Source organism: Myxocyprinus asiaticus, chromosome 33, assembly GCF_019703515.2.
Source record: "Myxocyprinus asiaticus isolate MX2 ecotype Aquarium Trade chromosome 33, UBuf_Myxa_2, whole genome shotgun sequence".
In the NCBI taxonomy this organism is placed as follows: Eukaryota; Metazoa; Chordata; class Actinopteri; order Cypriniformes; family Catostomidae; genus Myxocyprinus; species Myxocyprinus asiaticus.
Window position 1 is genome coordinate 8,078,281 of NC_059376.1, and position 25,071 is coordinate 8,103,351.

General features: G+C 36.1%; 1 protein-coding gene across 1 annotated transcript in view; it reads left to right on the forward strand.

Annotated features, from left to right (window-relative positions):
• Positions 1 to 12,739, forward strand: part of LOC127424577 (histone-lysine N-methyltransferase PRDM16-like) — a 171,784-nt gene extending 159,045 nt beyond the window's left edge. The window contains exons 3-4 of the mRNA XM_051669932.1: positions 6,895 to 6,945; positions 12,509 to 12,739. Of these exons, the coding sequence (XP_051525892.1) occupies positions 6,895 to 6,945; positions 12,509 to 12,739 (282 nt within the window). The remainder of the gene's footprint in view (positions 1 to 6,894; positions 6,946 to 12,508) is intronic.
• Positions 12,740 to 25,071: the final 12,332 nt, after the last annotated feature.

Here is a 25,071-nt window from a genome sequence, read left to right on the forward strand (position 1 = left end):
AAAGTTCTTAAAATGTGCTTGCTTTACTCCATGCCCCCAACGTCCAGCTGGAAGACAAAGGACTTCATTGGCTCACCAAGGTTTATGGAGCTTCTCTGATTGCAATTAAAGCGAAACCCAATTAGCCTGCAACAAGGAAATATTGTTATAGGGGTGATTCAGGCTGTCTTCTCTTCAAACTTGCTGCATTAAAAATGCAGGAAATCTAGCCTGTAAAATGATGCAGTGTTTTCATAGTCTGCCGTATATGTTTATTAGGGCAGCTGCATTGGAAAACATTGCTAGAAAGGGTGTTGTGTGTATCTTTGGGTGAGGTTATTTTCTTTTGTTCAGTCTGTGTCAATAAAAGTAGGGCTGATGTTGAAATGAAGATGTCCTGATGGTGCCTGCTAACAGAGGCAGGCTTATAATGTTAGGTTAATTACAACACATGCTTGGTGCTAATTTGCTTCAGACACTTGCGTTGAATCATTGCACAGGTGGCTATGCTTTCATCAAGCGTGGCTCGCTCGTATTTATTTTTACAGTTCACCACCATAGTGCCTCTGTTTTTGGACAATTTCGAGCACTGTCAGTTTGACACGCTAATCACTGGTGCTTCACAGCGTTTTTAATTTACATAAGAAACCCTGACAAACTTGTGTAAGCAAACATTTAGAAAAGGCTGAGATAGATGCAATTGTGCATTTTGCATCTGTTTGGGAAAAGCATTCTCACTCCAGTGCCTCTATCTGTGGCTCAAATTGTCCTGTCACCAAAGAAAGAAAGAAAAAAGAAAAAACAGGAGAAAAGTTTAAATGATTCTGACGTGTCATAAATCACACCAGTACTTGTGGCAAATAATTTTTTCCAACCATCTAATTAATGCATTATTTATTTGACGCGCACACACACACACACACACACACACACTCTGTGACTGTAAGTCATTTATATGACTGAATGCCAGAACATGCACCAAAAAACACTACTTTTAAATTAACAAAGCATCCTAAAAATGTGCAGTTTGTGACACTGAAAACCAATAAAATGCTTCAAAAGCATTTTCTGAAGCACAAAGTATGTACATAGATCGACAATTCAAAATAGCGCAGACAGAAGGCAAGAGCGTGTCCTGTTAGAACTATATATTATAAAATGGATCACTGTGGACTTTAGGCCAGTGATGATAGGCTTATGTTAAATGATATGGGAGTAAAACATACAATATATTGACTTATAAAGCCCATTTATGTATTATCTAATCAATGCTTTACTCATCTGCCACAATAATGCAATATATTTCTGTTCTGAATATCTGAATTAGTACTATATTTATATATATCATATTTATAATTATTTTAATTATGTATTATTTATATTGAATTATCTTTATTTGGGGGTGTTTGACAGATTGATATGCAATCAATTGCGATTAACTCATTTAATTAATCGGTATGTTGTGTAATTAATTTAATAAAAAAATGTAATCGATTCACAGCCCTAATTGTTACTTTTAATTATTTTGTTTTAATACTTTTTTATATATATAATTGAGGATGTCCCAAGGGATGTTTTGTCATATTTATCTACATGAATGATACTATAAGTTGCTGGAATTTTGGCCCATTCCTCCAGATAAACTGGTGTAACTGAGTCAGGTTTGAAGGCCTCCTTGCTCGCACATGCTTTTTCAATTCTGCCCACAAATTTTGGATTGAGGTCAGGGCTTTGTGACGGCCACTCCAATACCTTGACTTCGTTGTCCTTAAGCCATTTTGCCACAAATCTGGAGGTATGCTTGGGGTCATTGTCCATTTGGAAGACCCATTTGCGACCGAGCTTTAACTTCCTGGCTGATGTCTTGAGATGTTGCTTCAATATATCCATATATTCCTGAAGCAAAGCACCCCCACAACATGATGCTGCCACCCCCATGCTTCACGGATGAGATGGTGATCTTCGGCTTGCAAGCCTCACCCTTTTTCCTCCAAACATATTGATGGTTATTATGGTCAAACAGTAAAATTTTTGTTTCATCAGACCAGAGGACATTTCTCCAACAAGTAAGATTTTTGTCCCCATGTGCACTTGCAAACTGTAGTCTGGCTTTTAATGGTGTTTTTGGAGCAGTGGCTTCTTCCTTGCTGAGCAGCCTTTCAGGTTATGTCGATATAGGACTAATTTTACTGTGGATATAGATACTTGCCTACCTGTTTCCTCCAGCATCTTCACAAGGTACTTTGATGTTGCTCTGGGATTGATTTGCACTTTTCACACCAAACTACGTTCATCTCTAGGAGATAGAATGCGTCTTCTTCCTGAGCGGTATGATGGCTGCATGGACCCATGGTGTTCATGCTTGCATACTACTGTTTGTACAGATGAACGTGGTGCCCTCAGGCATTTGGAAATTGCTCCCAAGGATGATTCAGACTTGTGGAGGTCCACAATTTTTTTTTTCTGAGGTCTTGGCTGATTTCTTTTGATTTTCCCATGATGTCAAGCAAAGTGGCACTGAGTGAAGGTAGGCCTTAAAATACATCTACAGGTTCACCTCCAACTGACTCCAATTAACCAATAGCCTATCAGAAGCTTATTGGCTAATTGCCTAAAGGCTTGACATAATTTTCTGGAATATTCCAAGCTGCTTAAAGGCACAGTTAACTTAGTGTATGTAAACTTCTGACCCACTGGAATTGTGACAATCTCTTTGTAAATAATTGTTGGAAAAATTACTCAAGTAGATGTCCTAAACGACTTGCCAAATCTATAGTTTGCTAATATGAAATCTGTAGAGTGGTTAAAAAATGAGTTTTAGTGACTTGTAAACTTCTGACTTCAACTGTGTATATATATATATATATATATATATATATATATATATATATATATATATATATATATATATATAATTTGTACCATGGTATAGCCATGTTTTTTATTTTATTTATTTATGTATTTATTCAATACAAACAATAATAAAATGGTAGTTGGCGCTTTACAAAATAATCACGCATAACTGTAAGTACATGTAGTATTAGTCAGTAGTAACTTATGTTATTACAACATGAAAACTATAAAATGAAATGGGACCGGACATTCTCAATAGTTTCCTGTTCACCTGTTTGTTTACTTGTTTTCCTGAGGTTTGATTTTCCTACTTGTAAGCATGTTTAACACCCATAATTTCATAAAAAAATAAATAATTATGAAGCCCTTCTGCTTATAAATGTGGAAATGTGTTCATGTGCAGTATCTGACCCTGTTTCGGTTTCCTCTTGCATGATTTAATAGATTTATTTAGGCTTGGCATGAGTTTGCCAGCCTACCTCAGAGTGTCTAGGAGTGTTTTACAATCTAAACAGAGGTGTTGTGCTGTCAACTGTCTGTATATGAATTTGCCACTGTGTTTAACACATTCGCATCTCCCAGGCAGAAAATTCACAACTCGCAACTTTATTTTTTCGAGTTGCTTTATTCATTTTCATATAATTACTGCATTTTTAATACTCCTTTAGGGAATAACATCTCTTACTCTCTTCCTTTAGCAAATGTGGAGCATTGGTCTGCCAGCAAACTGCACAGTGCAATTGTACTATAAACTGTTATAGGTCTGCACTAAGTGTGTGTGTGTGTGTGTGTGTGTGTGTGTGTGTGTGTGTGCATGGGCGGGTTTGAGTGGTTTACATGGACAATTTTTTAGTTTACAAACTGGTAATTACAAGGGTATTATGCTATAAATGTGGTTTATGAGGACATTTCTAGTGCCCCCATAATTCAAATAGCTTAAAAATCATACTAAACAATGTTTGTTTTGAAAATGTAAAAATGCAGAAAGTTTTTTGTGATGGTTAGGTTTAGGGGTAGGGTTAGGGGATAGAATCTATAGTTCATACATTATAAAAATCATAATGTCTATGGAGAGTCCTCATAAGGATACATACTAACATGTGTGTGTGTGTGTGTGTGTGTGTCTTTATCATGGGATGATGTATGCATATGATTGATGTATGCATATGATTGCATTCAGTGATGCCGTATGTGCTTGTGCATATGTGTCACAGAGCCAGTTTGTGCTGGGAAAGATTATTGCTTTCACATGCTATGCTGCAGAAAATGAAAAAGTGAAATAAAAAATAAATAAAAAAACTATAAATAAGTAAATGAGGAATATGTAGATATTGGGTTTGGGTTCTTGTTTAAAATGTGTCATGTGAATGCAGTAGAAGCGTAAGGTTGTTTTGGATATGTGTCTCTGACATAGCTACAGGATTGAATTATGGATGTAAGTAGTTTAAGTATAATTGTTGGAGTATTTGTGATGTAATTGCTTCCACTCGGGCGGCTTGGATACATTGACAGCTTAATTTAGGGAACCACAGTTTTTGGGCAGTCTGCAGAGCTGTCAGTCAAGGCCTGATAAAGGCGGTCCAGACTGTAAAAGAGAGTATTCTGTAAAAGAGTCACTTATTCAGTTTGCTTTTTTCGCCTTGGTGATTCAATCTTTCACCATTGCAATCACATTCACCTCCTTTGTGTGGTTATGCACAGAAGAAAAATGCAAAACCCAGATGTATTCCATATATTACTTGGGTCATTCCGTGTTGGGATATGACTATGCAACATATGTAACAGAGTTGATGGTAACAGGGTTGACAGTTTTACATTTCATTGAGCCATACTAGCCTGTGATTTCATACATAAGTTAGTAGTTTTACAAAATCATGGTAACAAGGTTGACCATAAAGATCCCAAATAACAACATATAAGATGATAAATATATATATATATATATATATATATATATATATATATATATATATATATATATATATATATATTCACTGACATTCACTTGTACTTGCAAAGTTCACTTCCTGAAAAAAAATCACATCATGATTCATCAGTATGAGATTTTGTTTTATATATATATATATACACACAGTGGCGGCCAAAAGTTTGGAATAATGTACAGATTTTGCTCTTATGGAAAGAAATTGGTACTTTTATTCACCAAAGTGGCATTTAACTGATCACAATTTATAGTCAGGAAATTAATAACGTGAAAAATTACTTTTACAATTTGAAAAAAAATTAGACTACTTGGTGCCAGATGGGCTGGTTTGAGTATTTCTGTAACTGCTGATCTCCTGGGATTTTCACATACAACAGTCTCTAGAATTTACTCTGAATGGTGCAAAAAAAAAATAAAATAAAATAAAATAAAATCATCTAGTGTTTTCCAATGGACTTTTTTTAATAATAGGATCAAATGGGCAGATTCAATTCATGTCAAACTTTATTAGCAAGAGAAACTTAAGTGCACATTGCCAATGCATTATCAGACACTATACCTGTACATACAGATATAAAACACACTGAAAGTTTAATTTGCTGAAGTTTGAAATCTCAAAACTATTATTTTCTCTGGCTGCCGTTCAGTCTCTACAAGTATACCTGACTGCAGCTTGCTGTACAGCAGGTCCTTCAGTCTGTATCACGCAAACACTGGGTCTCACTCGGGCGGTTTCGCTTTTGACACTGGTGCAGATGAAAGTTATTGAGCATTTTCGAGTGATGCGAATAGATACGGCAGCTTGCCAATATTACTCGCTTGCCTGGTTTATTGCTTGCAGGTGAAGTCTCAATTCTCCGTACAGTAAATCCGCTCCCGTGTTTATTGTGCCTTGGACATAGGCCTACGTAGCTCGTGATGCATAAGTGTGCGGTGCTCCCCACAATCACTTTCCTTCCTATGTTAAGATGCGCAGTGGAGTCGAGTGTGCACCTCCTGAATATTTATTTGCCAATTTTAGCCACAGAGAGTGGAGGAAAACAAGTTTCAGCCCTTGTACAAAGGTGCTGGGTTTGTTCCTGGCAGGCAGCATATGCCTTAACCCCGCCCACACCCTAATCAGAGCCTGTAAGGATGATTAGCCTGCCAGGAACAACTCAGGACACCTTTCTCCTATTGCGTGAAGTTTCAGGAAGTACACTGCATTAACTGTGTTAATGCGGTAAACAAAAAATATTAATCGCAAAAATTAACGCGTTAAGTTTCCCAGTCCTAATTAAAACATATCGACTTACAAGTCATACACTATAGTAAAAGTGTTTTGATTCCATAAGGAATATGGTGAAAATTAAGTGTGAATGAACTGATACTATGTCATTTTTTTGTGATTTGTGTGAAAGGAAATAAAAGTCATTGTTGTTATAGTGCCTACTGTGCATTTCACTGCTATGAGTACAATGAGCCACGTATAAATAAATTTAGCTAAAATGTATAGTAACAGGTTGCTAAAGCAATATTCCAGGTTAAATACGATGTAAGATCTATTGACATAATTTGCCAGAAGTTCATCCATCTAGAAAAATAGCCTCACCTCAACAGGGCTTAACTTTACAGTTCAAATATCAAACATTTATACTGAAGAATTCATGTAAAGGCTTTTACAAAAATACAAGTATTACATTCATGATTTTAAACCCTCTTGCCCCATAGACCACCACATTTGTTTCATGTTTTTACAAAGGGATGAGTTGATAATTCATTTAACAATTTAATGGCTCAGTGGTTAAGGCTCTGGGTTACTGATCAGAAGGTTGGGGGTTCAAGCCCCAGCACTGCCAAGATGCCACTGTTGGGCCCTTGAGCAAGGCCCTTGACCCTATCTGCCCCAGGGGCACTGTATCATGGCTGACCCTGCACTCTGACCCCAGCTGAGCTGGGATATGTGAAAAAAAGAATTTCACTGTATATGTGTGATAAATATATAAAATAAAATTATAATTATTTCAAGCCATAAAAAATGTGATGTTGCATTTGTTAGTTATCATTAGGAATCCTTAGTAATAATTTACTAATGAATAATAATCATTAACTGTTTATCTTTTTTTCATTCCTCACAGCAAATGCTGAATGATCATGAAACGTCATCTCAAGACAGCTGTATTAAAAAGGTAAGACACATTTATGTTGGTTTTTCTCTTGGCTCAGCTTACAAATATGCTGATATTACCACACACACACACACACACACACACACACACACACACACACACACACACACACACTTATAACAACATCAAATGTATACAATAAATACCAATGTACTCTTAACAATGTATTATAATAATAACTGTAGTTTTTACATTTGAAAAGGTTTTTTTTTTTTTTCATAAAGTGTTTTTGAATCCCTTAAGTCAAATGTTGTATTAAACAACACAACATTTGACACTAATGTAACTTAATAAAAAGCACATTGATTAACATCAGTTCTCAAACACAATGTTTATTTCACAACAGAGACAATAATTTCACATATATGGAATTTTGGTACACAGTTAAGTACTCGAAACGAACTGATTTACTAAAAATGAATCTTACTTCTCAGTGCTATTTCTCCATCTTTCAGAATTGATGTGATGTTTTCAGAAAAGCTTTTTATGCTTGAGCCACCAGAAATCTCATCACACAAGCTCAAAGCATCCTCGTTAATATAATAAATTATGCATGAGGTGTTATGAACAACTACAGTCACTCATCATCCATAACAATACACAAAATGTGATACCTTATAGTGCCAGTAAATGTGTGTGTGTGTGTGTGTGTGTGTGTGTGTGTGTGAGGGCAGATTCAGCCCTGAGGTTATGTAATGAAAACATCCGTGCCAGATAATCTATAACATCATCTATCTCTCTCACGCCTGAAAGATGCATCTGTCTCAGACAGAAAAGACAGACGTTCTTATGAAAGCTGAAAGCGTTCTTAACTCGGATACTGGCAGATAGACACAAACTGAAAAAAGGGCAGGGAGAAAAGTGATATGTGGAGAGAGTGCAAAGCTTCTTTCATATATTTATCCTTCACTTAGTTAAACCCTTTCTTAACAGAATTGATCTGTTCAGTGCCCTCCTTCCAACACACACACACACACACACACACACACACACACACACACTCACACATACGTATTCTTGAGCCTCGATTTAAGCTGTTTGCGATGTAATCCACCACACTTTGTCCCCAAAGTATGTGTATGAAGGAGTGTGTGTGCTTACAGTGAGTTGACAATGATAGTACACTGAGACACAGATTCATTATAGAAAGTCAATGTGTTGTAATTGTATTTGAAAGAGATCGCCTGCAGCATTGTGCCTGTGTGTCTGGCTGGATATTAAAACATTTGGCTTTGAAAATGTAGCTAAAGCAGGCGGCTGATGTTTTAATGGGAAAGAGATTAATGACTCTTTTGACAAGCTCTTAGAGACGGCATCACCCCTGCTGTGACGGTTCTCTTGTCATAGATTATGGAAATGACCACTGTTATCTTATCTGGTTCCGTTTGTATCTAGGAGTGATTATCATCTAGTACGATACATTATAGCAATCGCCAAATCTAAAATAGCTATAAAAAAAAAAATGTTTGCTTGTGGACAATACATAAATGTTGGCCGATACTGAGTCTGATAATAATAATTATTTTACTGTATGTTGACGGGATAGTTCACCTAAAGATGTATGAACGCTATGGTTTTTATTTTTTTCTGTAAAACACAAAAGGACAAATTATGCAGAATGCTAGCTTCAGTCACCATTCACTTTCATTACATCTTTTGCACATGTTTTCCACTGAAAAAAGAAAGTCATACGGGTTTGGAATAACATGAGGGTGAGTAAATAATGACAGAATTTAAACCCTTTAAGGCCAATTACTGATATGATGTCAGACATTATAACCTGTAACTATAAAACAAATTTCTGACTGGGTAAGCTGCATTCGAAGCCATTGTAAAATGCAGATGAATGCTCACCTGTGACCGCACATTCTTTATTAGTGCACTGTAAACACCTACAGTTAGGCTGATATATTATATTGCTTTCGGAATTATTGTTTATTCATGTAGCAATTTACTGAACATTTTTCAAATTCCATTTGAATTCTGAAAAAAAAAATAATAATAATTATAATAATGATATATATATATATATATATATATATATATAGTCTAATGTTGTTTGGTTCCAGCCTGATAAGACCGATACAGATTACAAATACTCATAACAGCCAATAACTGATATGATGTCAGACATTTAATCTGTAATTTTAAAATGAGTGAGTCTGACTATAATTTGTGATTTGATGAGCCACACTTAAAGCTGTTGTAAATATACACTAAAAACTCACCTGTGACTAAACATTCTTTATTAATGCACTATAAACGGCCTACAGTTACGCTATTGTACTCAATTAAGAAAAAAATATAGTCTAATATTGTCTGGCTCCAGCCTGATTAGACCAATACGGATAAAAAATACTCATAACAGCTAGTAATTTAATTGATGTCAAACACTTTATCTGCAATTTTAAAACTATAATTTTTGATTGGATGAGCCGTGCTCGAAGCTGTTGTAAAGGGCCGAGATATGCTCACCTGTGACCGCACATTCTTTATTAATGCACTGTAAACAGTCTAAAGTTATGCTACTATACTAAATTACATTTTTGAATCATTATTTATTCTATTTAGTACAAATTTTCCAAATTCCATTTGAATTTGAAAACGTTATCGCCCCCCAATACATCGCACATCAATGTTCTTTTGTATTCAACCATTTGGATAATTACATTATTTGTTTTTGTTCTTTTTGAGTACGTGTGATTGTTTTTTGGTTTATTTATTTTTTCATGGAAAGGTGAACGAAGAGCTGCTGTACTCGGTTGTATCAATGGAAGAAGGCCTGGCTGTACAGGGAATAAATCTGTAATGTTAGCTTTATTGTAAAAACATCATCCCAAACAGCCCTGCAAATTTAGGGCACCTGATTATGCCCTAAAATACATTACAGGTCACGAGTTGTGCCATGCAGCCCCGGGGTGAGTTGCTTCAAATGTGACGATTGATTGATTATTATAATTTGTTTGAAATGATTATCTGGATATAATAATCACTGCCGTGCACCCCTTGCCTCGTGCTACATTTTCATGCTCTCTTGTTCCCCCGTATAATGCTGCTCCATCAGAAATGGCCTCTGGGTATGGAGGCGCAGTAACAGGGGCCTCCCGGTCGGGTCCTCAGGGGCTGAGGGGCCTCATTGATGAATGATGACCCAAAGGAGCTTGAAATCAGAGAGAATAAACAGAGGGAAGAAGAGAGGAGCAGAGGGACAGGGAAGGCTGGTAACTATCTGTAGCGGAGGGCAATTATACGCCAGGCCAGGCAGACCCAGGGGCAGTAGATCGGCCTGAAGAATGCAGCGGGGTCCTGACCACCCAATACACGCACTCACACACACACAAACACATACACTACACAGAGAGACGCCTGGGAAAGGAGCCGAGTGGTTTTTGTTGTTGACGTCTAAAATGTTACCATTTAAAAGGAGAAATTAAAATTGTAACGATAAATTGACAAGCTAATCACGTATGGTTTTATAAGCACGATTTACGTGCGATAAAATTTGGATCTGAATGACACTCGAGACAGTTTCCAAAATTAAACTTCGTAACGAGACGTTCAAAGCACATTAAACGTTTTACAAGTGTCTCTCCGTTTGCTTGTAAACAAAAATCTAAGCGATTCGAGCGCACCCCGCAGAACAGTTAACTAGTTTTGCATCTGAATGCTTTTAGCAGCCCTTTCTAACTATCAGTTTAGGAGCTCATTTGAAGGAAAGCGATTCCACGCTGGAACATGCCTGTTCAATTAAAACAGAGAGCTTTCTCATTCACTCGAGCGGCAGACGGTTTGAAAACACGGGGCAATTGAAGACATTTAGCCCTTTCTGTCACTATGAGGGGAGGAGGGCTGTGCAGAAATAATATTTGTGGTTTTTAGCATGACTATGAGAAGACTTAATAATAATATCCCTGCTCTCGGCCCCTGGCTCAGTTACATTTTAATGGCCCCTGATTGACAAGCTTTCTTCTATGTGTGTGCTTGTTAAAGTGGTATGTATATACACACAGATTCTTTCTGTTCTCTGAAGAGAACAATCAATTATGGCGTGTATGATTGTCTACAAAGAGACAATACATGTTCATGCTGTGTTTACAGTCAACATTAAAGGAAAATTGACTTTATTAACTCTCTTTATACATGTTCCTGTTCTTGGGTTGGGGGGGGAGGACTTTAAACAACATCAGAAACTGTCCTGAAAACCTCCAGAAATCATTATGAATATACTGAAGTATTCTGTAACTTTTCAGAAGTTACTATGTTGTGAATTCCTCACATTTACACAGTTTAGGAAATTGTGTAATGTGTAACACCTTTTTAAGGAAAAGGCGTATTCACAACGTAAGTTATGCATCTGTCTTGCGTAACTTAGTTCAAGTTCACCTGTTCATTCGCATCATTGTCTGTGCAGATATAAGTTGTAATATTTTGGTTATGTTGTGGGTATAGCTTAATAATATCACATGCAGTATAGTATATAGGATGTATTTCAGTGAGGTAAGGTAATTAAACTGATAGTTAGCTGTTCAGTTTACCGGTTTAGCTTTCTCAGCTGACGCAGCTCAAGTGGGAAAATCCCCGTTATACTATGACTGGATTATTTGAATGCATTTTTTCTAGATTTTTCTATCTTAAATAAATAAATAAAGTGTTAGTGCATTGTTAATGCATTTCAGTATTATTTTATTTCTCGTCATATTTTCATCAACAGTGTGTTTTAATTAAAACAGTTTGCTTATCGTCATGATACATCTCGTCTCCATTATCATAGATTAAAAAAATTACAAACTTTTGTCAACAAAAACATTCGACCTTCGTTACTGACCTTTGTCAGTAAATTTGTTGACGAACTTAACACTGGACGTAAACATTATACATGTTAACATGAGACTAGTGTGATAGGACTGCTTACTAACCTTCTCTGTACAAAGTTACATCCATGTATATTTAAACTCCTATCAAGACCATGCAAAGCCAGTTAACCCTGTAACTTCACACAATACAAGCAAGGATACCAGAAAGGGACGAGACGTAGCACAAAGCACTCTCTTTATGGAGAAAACTATGAGAAAACATTACAGATCAAATAACATATTTTTGTATTGAAAAATTAATTATTGTTAATATTTTAACAAAAGTACAAGCTGCACATTTCTGCTTTTAAACCCTCCAGAACACTGGTTCCATAGACTTCCATTGTAAGTGCACTACTGTAGACATGATTTTTTGCTTGTTTTCACAAACCGAGGGATGAGTCAGAATTATTTCCATGGTAATCGGCAGCATGTGCCACGAGTTGTATTTTAAAAATGGATGGATACAAACATTGTCATTTGATTGTCAGTTATTTGGCTTCTCGGTGCTGCACGCATACTTGAAACCACTGAAATATGTGGAAGTTGTTTGTGAGACATTTTTATCCGGAATCTTATTCCCAAAGGCATCTCCTGTCATACCATCACTCGTCTTTGACAAGCACAGAAAACAAATGTCTCTTTCTGCCACATCTGTGGGAATTGTCCTTTCTAGAGCAGAATGCTGTCATTATCCCTGATCTTCCCAGCATTCACTGGACCAGGGCCTCGGATGGAGTGTGAAAAATAAAGGGCAAAATGTGTGTGTGAGGGGTATGAGGGGCAGAAAGGGAGCAAGCGAGAGAGATTGTGAAAGAGAAAGATCAGTGATTGAGGATGGAATGATCTATTGTGGACAGAAGCTTGTCTGTGACGGCACAGCTCCTCTCGGCTGTGCTGGAATTCGAGTGGGAGAGAGTGAAGAGATGGAGAGCCAATAGAAAGCTGCTGAAAGAGGAGTATATTAATGATTTAAAGGAACAGTTCACCCAAAAATGAAAGTTCTGTTATCTTTTACGCCATCATGTCGTTCCAAGCCTGTATAACTTTCTTTCATCAATGGAACACAAACAGGGACAGTAAGAAGAGTGTTCTGGTCGCTTATTCCCCATGCAATCACAGTGAATGGGAACTGGAGCTCTCAAGCCTCAAAACAGGTGTAAAGGGACTATAAAAGTATCATAAAAGTGGTCCAAAAGACTTGTGCGCTATATCCCAAGCCTTCTGAAGTAATTCAAAAGCTTTGTGTGACCAAACAGACCAAAACTGAAGTCATTTTCACTAAAAATCTTCCCTTCCAGTGAGCTGTTAATTTGAGAATCAGATCTGACTCAAAAGAACAGTTCGTTCACAAATCGGACATTGCTACGCTGAACTCTCATAAACATGGCAAAAAGAGCAACAGCAGATGATAGGATTTTCTTTTATGACAGGCCTACTTTTATAGTGCTTATGTATGCATTCTGAACCTTGAAAGCTTCAGTCCCCATTTATTGTAATTGCATAGAAAAGAGTGACCAGCACATTTAAAAAAAATGTTTCATGGATTTACAACATGAGGAAAATGATGACAGAATTTTCATTTCTGGGTGAACTGTTCCATTAAAATGTCCTGATCGGATCTTTTTGTGAACAGATTTGTTCAGACTGTCTCTGGACAACTGCATAGAAAAGTGGCTTTTTTTTTTCTTTTCTTTTTTTTTTTCTTTAGTGAATGTCCTATTCTCTTTCTCTTTGAGTGGGTGTTTATTAATTCAGTTGTGTGAATAAAGCCTGAACTGCACTCATATACTGTAATAACAAGTGCCAGGGTTGCCGTTGACATGGAAACCCATTCTTAAGACATACATTTCAGGGTTGTTGGGTTGTCCTTTATGGTAATTGTGGTCTGGGACCCTCTTATATTCTCTTGATATGGAAGATAAATCTGGTTTCACTGTCATACGGCCATACTAAAGTGTATGCATTGGCCCCAAAGAACACCTAGAACACCTGTGTGAACTTGAGGGGACTTCATACATCCACTAAAATCACCTTGACACACACACAAACATGTTGTTGCGGCTATCATTATGAGGACTCTCCATAGACATTATGATTTTTATACTGTACGAACTATAGATTCTGTCCCCTTACCCTAACCCTACCCCTAAACCTAACCTTCACAAAAAACTTTCTGCATTTTTACATTTTCAAAAAAAACATAGTTTAGTATGTTTTTAAGCGATTTGAATTATGGGGACACTAGAAATGTCCTCATAAACCACATTTATAGCATAATACCCTTGTAATTACCAGTTTGTAAACTAAAAAAAGTCCTCGTAAACCACCCAGAAAAGCTCTAGCATCATTTGTGTGCAGATTGTTCGATATTTTAGTGGTCATCACTCAAAAATATTCAACCACAGAATGCTATTATTAGAACATGGTGCTTTATTCACATAGAGATCCACGAATCAACAAACTGAATTTCATATTAATACAATACAGACATTATTTTTCATCTACTCTCCTATCCAACACTTAAGAAAGAAGACCTCTGTGAACAAATTTGGTTACTTACTCCATATGTATTTATGCAATACAAATGACTGACGTTGTAAACAACCTGTAATACACTTCCCTCGTCTCGTTCCAAACCCTGATGTTTTCTTTCTTTTTGTGGTAGACAAAATTTATTTTCCAATTAAAATCATGATTTAGATTTAGAGTTTGGGTTAGGGGTTAAACTTAAAAAAACATTCGTTGGCTCATTTATTTTTCTTAATAGCAGTAAAAGTTGAAAATGTTTGTACGAAATGTGCCATCTCGTACTATTATTACGACTTGTCATGAGACCGTTTGGACATTCATATACGAGTCATGTTGTAACAGCCATGCTAGCATCGCTTTATGCTAACATGTTATAAATGTTGCAGTAATAGGCCTAAGTGCAAGGTACAAGACTTTCTCAACTTAAAAAGGAGGTTAAAAGAGGAATGAAAATCAAAACCATACTGAGTGGAGAGTCGAGGAGCAGGTCGGATAAATGTCTGAGAGAGGCCACTCGTCTGGAGGTCATACCCAATCCTCTGAAGGTCATGTGAAAGCAAAGCACATCATTTCTGGACACACCAAACCACCAAATTTGGATTATTTCATCTGCACTAGAAAGGGAACCCATCAGAAGAAGAAAAAAGACACAGAAGAGACAATTGTCGACATACAGTAAGAATAAAGAGCTATAGCATTAATGTAGATAGCTTAGTTCAGATAAATTGGTCTTGGAAGAATTTTATGCAAAAAGAGTTCATATTGAAATCTCTGACATTTGATTACAGACCTTGGTATCTTGGCAAATCTGAGCACAGTTTAAGCAGACTGATGTCACAGGGAAATCGGAAACAGTATGTTGACTTTCCTTTAGCTAAAATTGGTCTGTGCTTTCCGAAATTCGAAACGCTAACCCAAATGGCCAAAATGGTAGGTGGTGTTGGGTGTACGGGTAAGTGCGAGCTTCATTTTTGGGGTGTAATGTCCATCGAGGGGCATCAGTGGTAGTTGTTTTCAGCTGTACAGGTTGCAATACTGTATAGAGGAATGTACTGTATATTTTATAAACTCTATCCCCCAACCCCAAACCTAAACCTAGGAGATGAGGCTTGTCTGTGAGTCAGCATAATGTGGCCGATCCTAGGATACCAGAACACTCAGAAACAACATGCCGACTTCCCATATGATCATGTTGGTTTAAGACATGGTTGACCTCAATTCTGTATCAAGAGGTGACATATGTGAGATTACTAGGGTCTTTTCTTGGTTGAAAAATCTCAGAAGCCTTAAAGGAATATTCCGTGTTCAATACAAGTTAAGCTCAATCGACAGCTTTTGTGGCCTAATGTTGATTACCACAAAAAATTATTTTAACTTGTCTCTCCTTTTCTTTAAAAAAAAGCAAAAACCGAGGTTACAGTGAGGCACTTACAATGGAAGTGATCATTAGATTTTCCTCCTCCTTAAGAGCTGGGTTGTGGTGAGCAAGGTGCTAAACAAGTTAGTATTTTAACGTTGACCGAAGCTAATGTTTTCAGGACATACTGAAAATGCCTAAGCTTCAGAGAGCAGATTTGCGATCCGAATGAACAACTTTAGCTGCTTTCAGATCTCATTCTGTGTATCTGTCTTCATTTCTTTGCGGTGTCAGTATTAGCTGATGAATGTTTTTTTTTTTTTTTTCACCCTTATCTCTTTGAATTGTGTTGTCGCTAGCACGCTCACCACTCCGTTGTCTTGCAAAACCATTTTCAAGACCAGATTGAGCTTAAGTTCACAAACAGCTTGTTTCTCATCCTATTGTGGTGCCTGTCACCAAAGAAAAGAGCCAAATCCCTCGTTTGTTTTGGAGATCAGGCGATAAATGCTACGGCACTAGCGTTCAGGATGGCTGACCTGAGACTGCATTGTAGAGGCCAGACTCCAGCTTGATAATGGAATTTCAGAAAGCTTTTGTTTGCAAAGGAGTCTTTGAAAGCATTCTAGCTATGTTTGCAAAGAAATCATCTTCCAGGTTATATTATGAGGATACCAAGGAGCTCCGCCAGTATTTGGAAATGAAGGTTACGGAGCTATTTATCTTATTTGCTCTAAATGACAGCAGAGAATCAAATGGTGATTATGTGGACAAATTCTCAAGGGAAATATTGTTATGTCATTTATATTTGTAGACTTTTCTACTGTAATATTATTACAATATTTGATCTGTAATTTTGTAATTAGGTACAGGATGCTGTACTATATTGAGTTGCAACCCCTTCAGCCATGACTACATGGACAATTGTGCCTTATTGCTTTTGTAAAACGGTTACTACATAATAAAAATATTAAGGACACAAATGTTCATTAAATGTTATGTTATTAACAATTATCTGCTAGAAGACATAGTCCCTGACATGTAAACTAAGTTTAATAGTTGAAAAAGGTCTCCATGGGTGCTGTCCAGTGATATACACAGTAGAGGTGAGCAGGTGTTTAGTGTCGTTGCTGTTACTACATATATTGTGCATTTTAGCATGACTGGTTGTTTGGATGTATTGACAAATCAGCATCCAGGACTGGAACTATCTGTTTTATAAGTTGTATTTACTATTAATTCTGCTATATTTACCTTATGTCATATTATCAGATCTGATTACAGATTTACATTTGCGTTGACAGGTAAATTATTGACAGGAATGTTACATTATTGTAAGAATTAGCAGCATGTCTATTTGAACTGTTTTACATTAGCTGTGTATACTGTATGCAGTATGGTGCGATTTGCCTGTTTTGAAGGACCGCACACATGAGCAGATAAAATCCCTCTTGAAGCTGAGTGTTATTCTAGAGGGATTCAGATGTATGTGGATGTGCGAGTGGAAACTAACATGACTCCATCTGTGGCACACATGCGAGAGATTGTGTAGTAGTGGGAACAATTCAGGGTCACTCGCAGACTCAGCCCTTGAGTTTTCACAGGTTCTCTGTTATCAATGAGGCAAGCTGCACTCACAAACACACACACACACGCACGATTAAAATCTGTGTTTCAGTAACAGTTAAAAAATATTTATTCAGTGTGAAACTACAAATTGAAAACAGTTTTCAGATAGATACATTTTTTAAATATATTTCTAAATAGATTATTATAAAAATATGATTTATTATTTTATTTTGATATATTTAATAATAACAAATAATAAAAAATTACATTTAAATTAATATTATAAATTATTTTAATAATATATATATATATATATATATATATATATATATATATATATATATATATATATATATAAGTATTTTAAAGTCTGATGCCATAGAACAACTCTTTAAGTTACACAAAATATCACAAAATATTCTCGCGAAAACCATCTATGTATTGGTACTTTAACATTCTTAACAAGGGAAATTGTGCCTTTAGTGTCTAATTTTGGGCTATAAGGTGAATTTACTTTTTTTTATAGGAGCTTTACAAAGACAGCAATTCTCTGGCAGCATTTACAGCCATAAGGAACTCTTATAAGACCTGTAAACTGTAATAAACACCTTCACTCGTAAAAAATAAAGGTTCTTCAATGGTTCTTTGCAGCACCTTAGGAACCCTCCAGTCAAGGTCCATTTTTGTCTGTTTAGGGTTCATGAGTTTGTTATTTGATTCTTTGGATATTAAAAAGTTAACAAAACATTATATGTTGTTCAGATAAGTGTTTTGGTTTCTATGTTTTTTAATACCACAATTTCACTCCACGTCATGGTGCTTTTGGAATTTTTAGCTCCAGCCTTTTCAGAAATGTGTAAAAATCCTCTTGTTGAACAAAAGCCGCCTTTGTTGAGGGAAAGAAAGCAACATAAAAACAAAACACGTGTGGATGGAATAAGAACATTGGGGGATTTAAAGTTGGAATCCTGCTAAGCTTTAGCAATTTACACCCTGATTCAGATATGTTAATAAAACAGGGATTCACCCCCCCTCCTTGCTCAGCATTTGGGCTTTGAGGGTTTAATCTTTATTATGGAGCACTCTGGTCCCGCCTGGCACCACAGACCTCACCCGCTCAAATGAACTGTTAAATAACTGCACCTAATCCTGAAGCCCTGAAACAATAGGTGCTTGGAACATCCATGTTCCATCCATCAATCAAGTGCTTAGGCTTTACAGATTTATGATTAATTGTACACGTTGAAAGTGGCGGGCAGTTCGGGACAATCTTGCTAGAATCCTGCAAAGAAGGTTTGAGCATGAATTGAGGAGGGAAAGGTAAGAACAGGGTATATATCACCCTCTATCGCCCATTATGAATAGGTTGTTCCCATAAAAAAGCAGATTATTTTATCCAGTAGCAACTATCATGTTGCTACACATATAAAGACAAATGCTTCTGTTAATTAAATAAAATCCCAGTTTATTTTGTCTCTAGGAGGAGAGCATTTATTTAAGCAAATTAAAAGTTGCTCCTCATTTCTTTATTAGGACATAATAATCAGCGTCATTATGCAGTGTGGCAAAAAACCTCACGACTTTCACAGTGCAAAAGGCCTTCATCACTGGCTTCATCACCACAAACACAGATCGTTTTGTGTCACAAACAGCAGGCTTCATTAAATAAACAAATGGGGATGAACGGGACGGTCTGAATATCCGCAAGTCATTAGGATAATTAAAGAGGAAAAGCAATTGAGTAAACAAGGTTGTTAGGCTGTCACCCCTAATTAAGCCATTAAAGTGAGGAGGGGGATAGAGTGTCTTGTTAATTACTGGCTGCTCATCGAGAGGAGGGTTCAACACTGGAATTATCTGATTAAGAAACAATGATTAGCCGAAGCAGGGGGCAGGGGAGAGAGATGTGCGGGACCCCTCGGTGCTGTCCTGCACAATACGGTGGTCTCGTTCCTTTCAGTGCATCCCCAATAATCCCTTCAGTCTGTGAAATAGCCCATTCACACTTATACAGCATAAAGACCATGAAAGGGTTTTCTAGGTCTTGAAACGTGACTGCGGTTTAGTCGTGCACTGTGACATTGTGTTCTAGTAAATAAAATGCTCAAATAAGTATGTTTTCTTTAGTAATTTTCCTAAATCTATTATTTAAATTAGTTAAAAGGGTTATAGAGTCCCTGCACCTTCTTCTGCTCAGACATATATTTCTACACTGTATATACATATGTATATATATATATATATATATATATATATATATATATATATATATATATACATATATACATATATATATATATATATATATATATATATATATATATATATATATATATTTTTTAAGGCATAATCTATAATCACGCTTTTTATCAAACTGTACAATGAAGACTTTAAGACATCACAGGTTAATTTTCTATTACAGCATAATTTTCTGTCGAGCTGCTTTGAAACAATGAGTGTTGTGAAAAGCGCTACACCAATAAAAAAAGACTTGACTTTACTCAGCTTAAATAACATAAAAGAGACTGTCTTTACTAGATAAGAACAAAAGCAAATGGGGCAAATGCTAAATCCCAAATGAGGCATTATCATATAAAATGTGCTATCACAGGATGCGATGCAGAACATTAGCCAGGAAATCACAAAGACCTTGGTGCAATAATTCACAATATCAAGCAATAGTATCCACAGAGTATCAGAGTATCCACCGCCATTTATTTTGATTGAAACTGTCCTGTAATCACACCTGTTATGCCTCTTTTTTTTCCAAAATTAAAAAGAAAAAATTTAATTTGCATGAAATTTGAAATCTATGCAATGTGCAATTCTCAAAATAATTAACGTAACATTGTGTTCCCTTTGTTAAGGGTTTATAAAAGGGTTAATTAAAGACTAATAATTAATTTACAAATGCATTATAAATGCAGTTATACAACATGAATAAAAATGGACTTGCAATACTTGCCAAATAGTGAGCCATTTACATCACATGTTATTAATGCTTAATAACACTTATTCAACATTGGTAACCTATGAAAATTTTGCCACAATTAGAAATCTAGTTCAGTATGATTCAATGGTCATCCGGCTTTATTATATAATATATACTGTGAATGAGCATAAAGACCTGAACGGCGATTTTGCAGAGCTAGGTAAATTGGGACACCACTAGGAATGTGACCTCGCAAGTGAGTCAAGACATATGGTAACAAATCTTAACACATAGAGGATTGTGACAAAATGGCATAGTCCTTAATTTTAATATCACTATAATAGTGTATTTTTGCTGCATTGTGACATAAATCATGAATGATGGCATTTTATGGTTTTGATTAATGTAAATATAAATAAGTGTATTTATTAAGCATTAATAACATGTAAGGTAAAATGGCTCACTATTTGGCAGGTATTTAATGAATGTCGCCCTTTTTATTCATGTTGCTGCATATCAATGACTTGTAAAGCATTTGTAAATGACATTTTAGTCACTAATGAACCCCTTTATAAACCCTTAAGAAAAGGAATGTTAAAAGAATGTTCCGGGTTTAAAACAAGTTAAGCTCAGTTGACAGCATTTGTGGCATAATGTGGATTGCCACAAAAAATTATTTTGACTCGTCCCTCATTTTCTTAAAAAAAAAAAAAAAAAAAAAAAAAAAAAAAAGAAGCAAAAATCAAGGTTACAGTGAGGCACTTACAATGGAAGTGAATGGGGACAATTTTTGGAGGGTTTGAAGGCAGAAATGTGAAGCTTATAATTTTATAAACGCACTTACATTAATTAAAACTCATGTATTATTTGAGCTGGCAAGTTGTTTAAATTATCATTTTTATAGTCGTTTTAGGGTTGTAGGGTTTCTTGACATTACATCGTAATGGCAACAAAGTTGTAAAATTGGCTATAACTTTACACAGAAAAGGTTAGTAAGTGATTTTATAACACTAAAATCATGTTTACACACATATTGTTAATGTCTTTTGGCAATACTTTTGAAACAGTGAGTATTTTAATGTAAAAAAATTGGCCCCCATTCACTTCCATTGTAATTGCCTCACTGCAACCCAGATTTTAGCTTTTTTAAAATAAAAGAAGAGGCAAGTCATAATTAATTTTTGTGGTAATCAATTTTATGCCACAAATGCTGTCGGTTGAGCTTAACTTGTATTGAACCCGGAATATTCCTTTAATAAAAAGTGTATTCTGTGGATTCTTTATTAGAGAATTATTAAAATCTCTTGACTCACTTGCATGCTTGCATGTTTAGATATGCACCCACACTTTAGTAAAACTGCCTTAGTTTACAAAAAAAAAAAAAAAAAGGTTAATTAGTTGGTAAATTTTCATCTTTGATCACAATAATGCTTTCGCAGAGTTATCAGCCTCTCATAAGCTGCTTTACCACCCGTTCCTTTTTGTCATTACGCATGATTTGATTTAAGATCTTGCCCTTAATGGCAATAGCGGCTTGACAAACATGACTTCTTAGCAGGTGATTTGCGTCAAGTATTTCCCGAACCAGCACATAAATGAATTAGCAATAAAATGGACTTAGAGGCCTAATAGCAGGGGTGCCCATTACTGCGGCTCTAATCACTAAAGAGATGCTTTTCAATTGCCTCGAGAAGGTGCATTTTTCGGCGGATTTCATAAAGTAACACGTTTGTAATGGAAAGCGCGCTGCTTGAGCCGAAGCGCGGGAAGCTTTTCTGTACATACTAGTTTTGATTACCGCTGGCAACAGGCTCTTAGCTCGCGCCAGAGTCAGTGGCCAAGCTGAAAGGTTCCCAGCGTGCGCACGCTGCCTCTGAAATTACAGCATCCGTGAAAGTGCTCCTCTGCATTTGTAGCACATTTAATCAGTGGCGACTTTTTGATAGTCAAACAATAGTTAATTACAGTAGCACCTGCCCGAGGGGTCGGGGTGGATCGTTGTTAATGAGGGCCGTGCGGCGCCTGCATCTTTTCCCAGAATATATAAAACTCCAGGGATGCGCCGCATGGCTTCTTCAGCCCGCCACTTCCACACGTCGCTCACTGTGAGATGATTGACGGCAGAGACGGGGGAGAGAATGGAGAAATGGACTTTGATTCCATCTCTTGTGTTTGGAGAAATTATATATCTTTGCTCTCAACTTCAGACAGAGAGAGTGGGGGAGGCATCTCGCCTCCTTAAGTCGGTTTAATGCTTCATTTTCTCTCAGATTTTATTTTAAATCTGGATTTCTCTTCTTTTAGAAAGAATGTATACAAAATAACATTATTTTGTAATACTTTACATTTATGATTCCTTTGTTAGGAGTTTGTAAAGGGGCTTATTACTGATTAATAATGCATCTACAAATGCTTTGTACTGTAGATCAATCATAAGGAGTTATAACAACTTGAATAAAAAAGGGCGACTTCAGTGCAATGCTTACCAAATATTTAGCATGTTAACCTGCATGTTATAAATGCTTAATTACTACACTTATTCATACCGATATTAATCAGAAACATAAAATGTCCTAATTCAACAATGCAGCAAAAATAGACTATTATAGTGAGATTAAAGGAGGGATAATGTATGTGGTGTTGTCACTTTCTTACTTACCTAGTCCTAGTTAACTAAAGTTCTCTGCAAAAAACACTTTTCAGGTCTTCATTCTCATTCACAACATTCAGTATATCATATAATAAAGCCTGATGACCATTAATCTTAACTTTATGTACATAGGTATTTTAATGTTGACAATTCAATAATTGCTTCATATGTTTGCACTTTACATGTAGGTGCATTTTTATAGATTCTTAAAGTGGAAAATGTGTTATTAAGCATTTATAACATGCAAAATGGAAAAATCGCTCACTATTTGCCAGGTATTGCATAAACGTCATCGGTAACACTTTAGTTTATGGATCAGAATTTAGACAGTAATTCATGACTAATAACTACACTTGTAATTGACTAGTTATGGACTTGTTTGGCATTATAAAGTATTTATTAAGCCTTTATTGGCTGATTTCTTATTCTTGCTTTATAGTCCCTTTATATTTGCTTTTGTCTTAACAATGTATTTCTTAGCTAAAAACAAAACAAATCAATAGCTAGTATGATGCAAAATACATTCTTTGTAGGTTTTCAGTACTCTGTGTGAATGTGTGGCGTATAAGAATGAAATACATGTAGAATGCATACATTATTTCAACAAAGCAGGGAAGGTTAGGTTTAGGGGTAGGGGTTGGTGTAGGGTGTTTTTTGGATTCTAAATAAACACAATAAACATGATGCAGTGATGCCCCTATACTGTATGGTAATATTTAATTGGGGGTGAAAACAGCATCCAACAATATCTGAAATGAGTGCAAAGAAGATGCTTTTTATTGCTATTTACACTAAGTATCAAAAGTCTCAGCCTTCTATATTTATTTTATACCTGTAAGTTGCACATTCACATAGTGTAATGAGATCCTATAAAGGATGTATTTTGCACCTTACTAGCTACTGTTATAATTAGTTTTTACCTAATAAGTTCATTGTTTGGAACAAACACATGTAAAGAGGCTATTAGTCAAAGGTAAGAAATCAATGAGCAAAGGCCTAATAAATACCTTATTATTCCAAACAAGTCCATAACTAGTCCCTTACAAGTCCAATTATTAGTTATTAATTACTATCTAATTTCTGATCCCTAAAATAAAGTGTTACCAAGTCATCCTTTTCATGCATGTTGTTAAATTCGCATATCAATTATTCAAAATGCATTTGTAAATTAATTATTAGTCATTAACCAACTCTCAACAAATTGAACATTAATGTACTGTAAAGTGTTACCCATTATTTTCAGGTTAGTGCTTGTTTCTCATTTGCATGTGTGCTTGCATACACGTATTGTATTCCATGTGATTTCGTGAAAATCATCACATGCTCCTTCTTAGACAGTATGGTTAGTGATAAAAAATTAGCCATTCTCCTCCTCTCGCCACTCTGTCCCCCCTGGGCTGGAGAAAATGAAGAGAAAATGGCTATTAAAGCCCCATTTGATAGTGCACACATCATGTCGGCAGTGCCAAAGCAAGATGTGCTTGGTAGAGCGCACTCGGCTGGACATCAGATCACGGTGTATTAAAGATGACCTCCGTGTCAAATGCGCTGATCAAAATGCTGGTTAAACACACACTGCCGAAAACATGCAGTCAGACACACACACACACATATACTAACTCTATCCAAAATGAACTTTCCAGAAGACAATGTTATAACCCAGTGGTTGCTTTTTGAGATCTCAGGAGATTTATTAGAGTTCTCAGTTGTGTTTATTCATGCATAAGACTCCATTTGTCAATAATTAACCAATCTTACTAATTTCCATGTAAAACAATGAGAGATTAAAGGGATAGTTCAGCCAAAAATTTTCACATGTATGACTTCCTTTCTACCGTGGAACACAAAAGGAGATAAGAGTGAGTAAATGATAACCAAATTTTCATTTTTGGGTGAATTATCCCTTTAAAGAGATTAAATTTTTTCTCCTGTGCATTGGAATGAAACGTATCAAGGATAGTTTGTTTACTGTTACAAGCCTGCTTGCCCAGTTTAAATGTGTGCACATGTTGTTTCTGGGCCCTGAGAACACGGCCTGCTGTCCGTGTGACTGCGTGTTTATGTTTGAGTAAAATATTAGCCATTCTTCGCTTTGTCAGTGTACTCTGACCTCTCTCATTCATTCATGTTTCATTTGTTTGACCCCCCCACCAGACCCCCATGCGGTGCTGTAATCTGTTTCTCTACCCTATTGGTAAGCATATTTGCCATAGCCAATCAGCTTGATTGATCA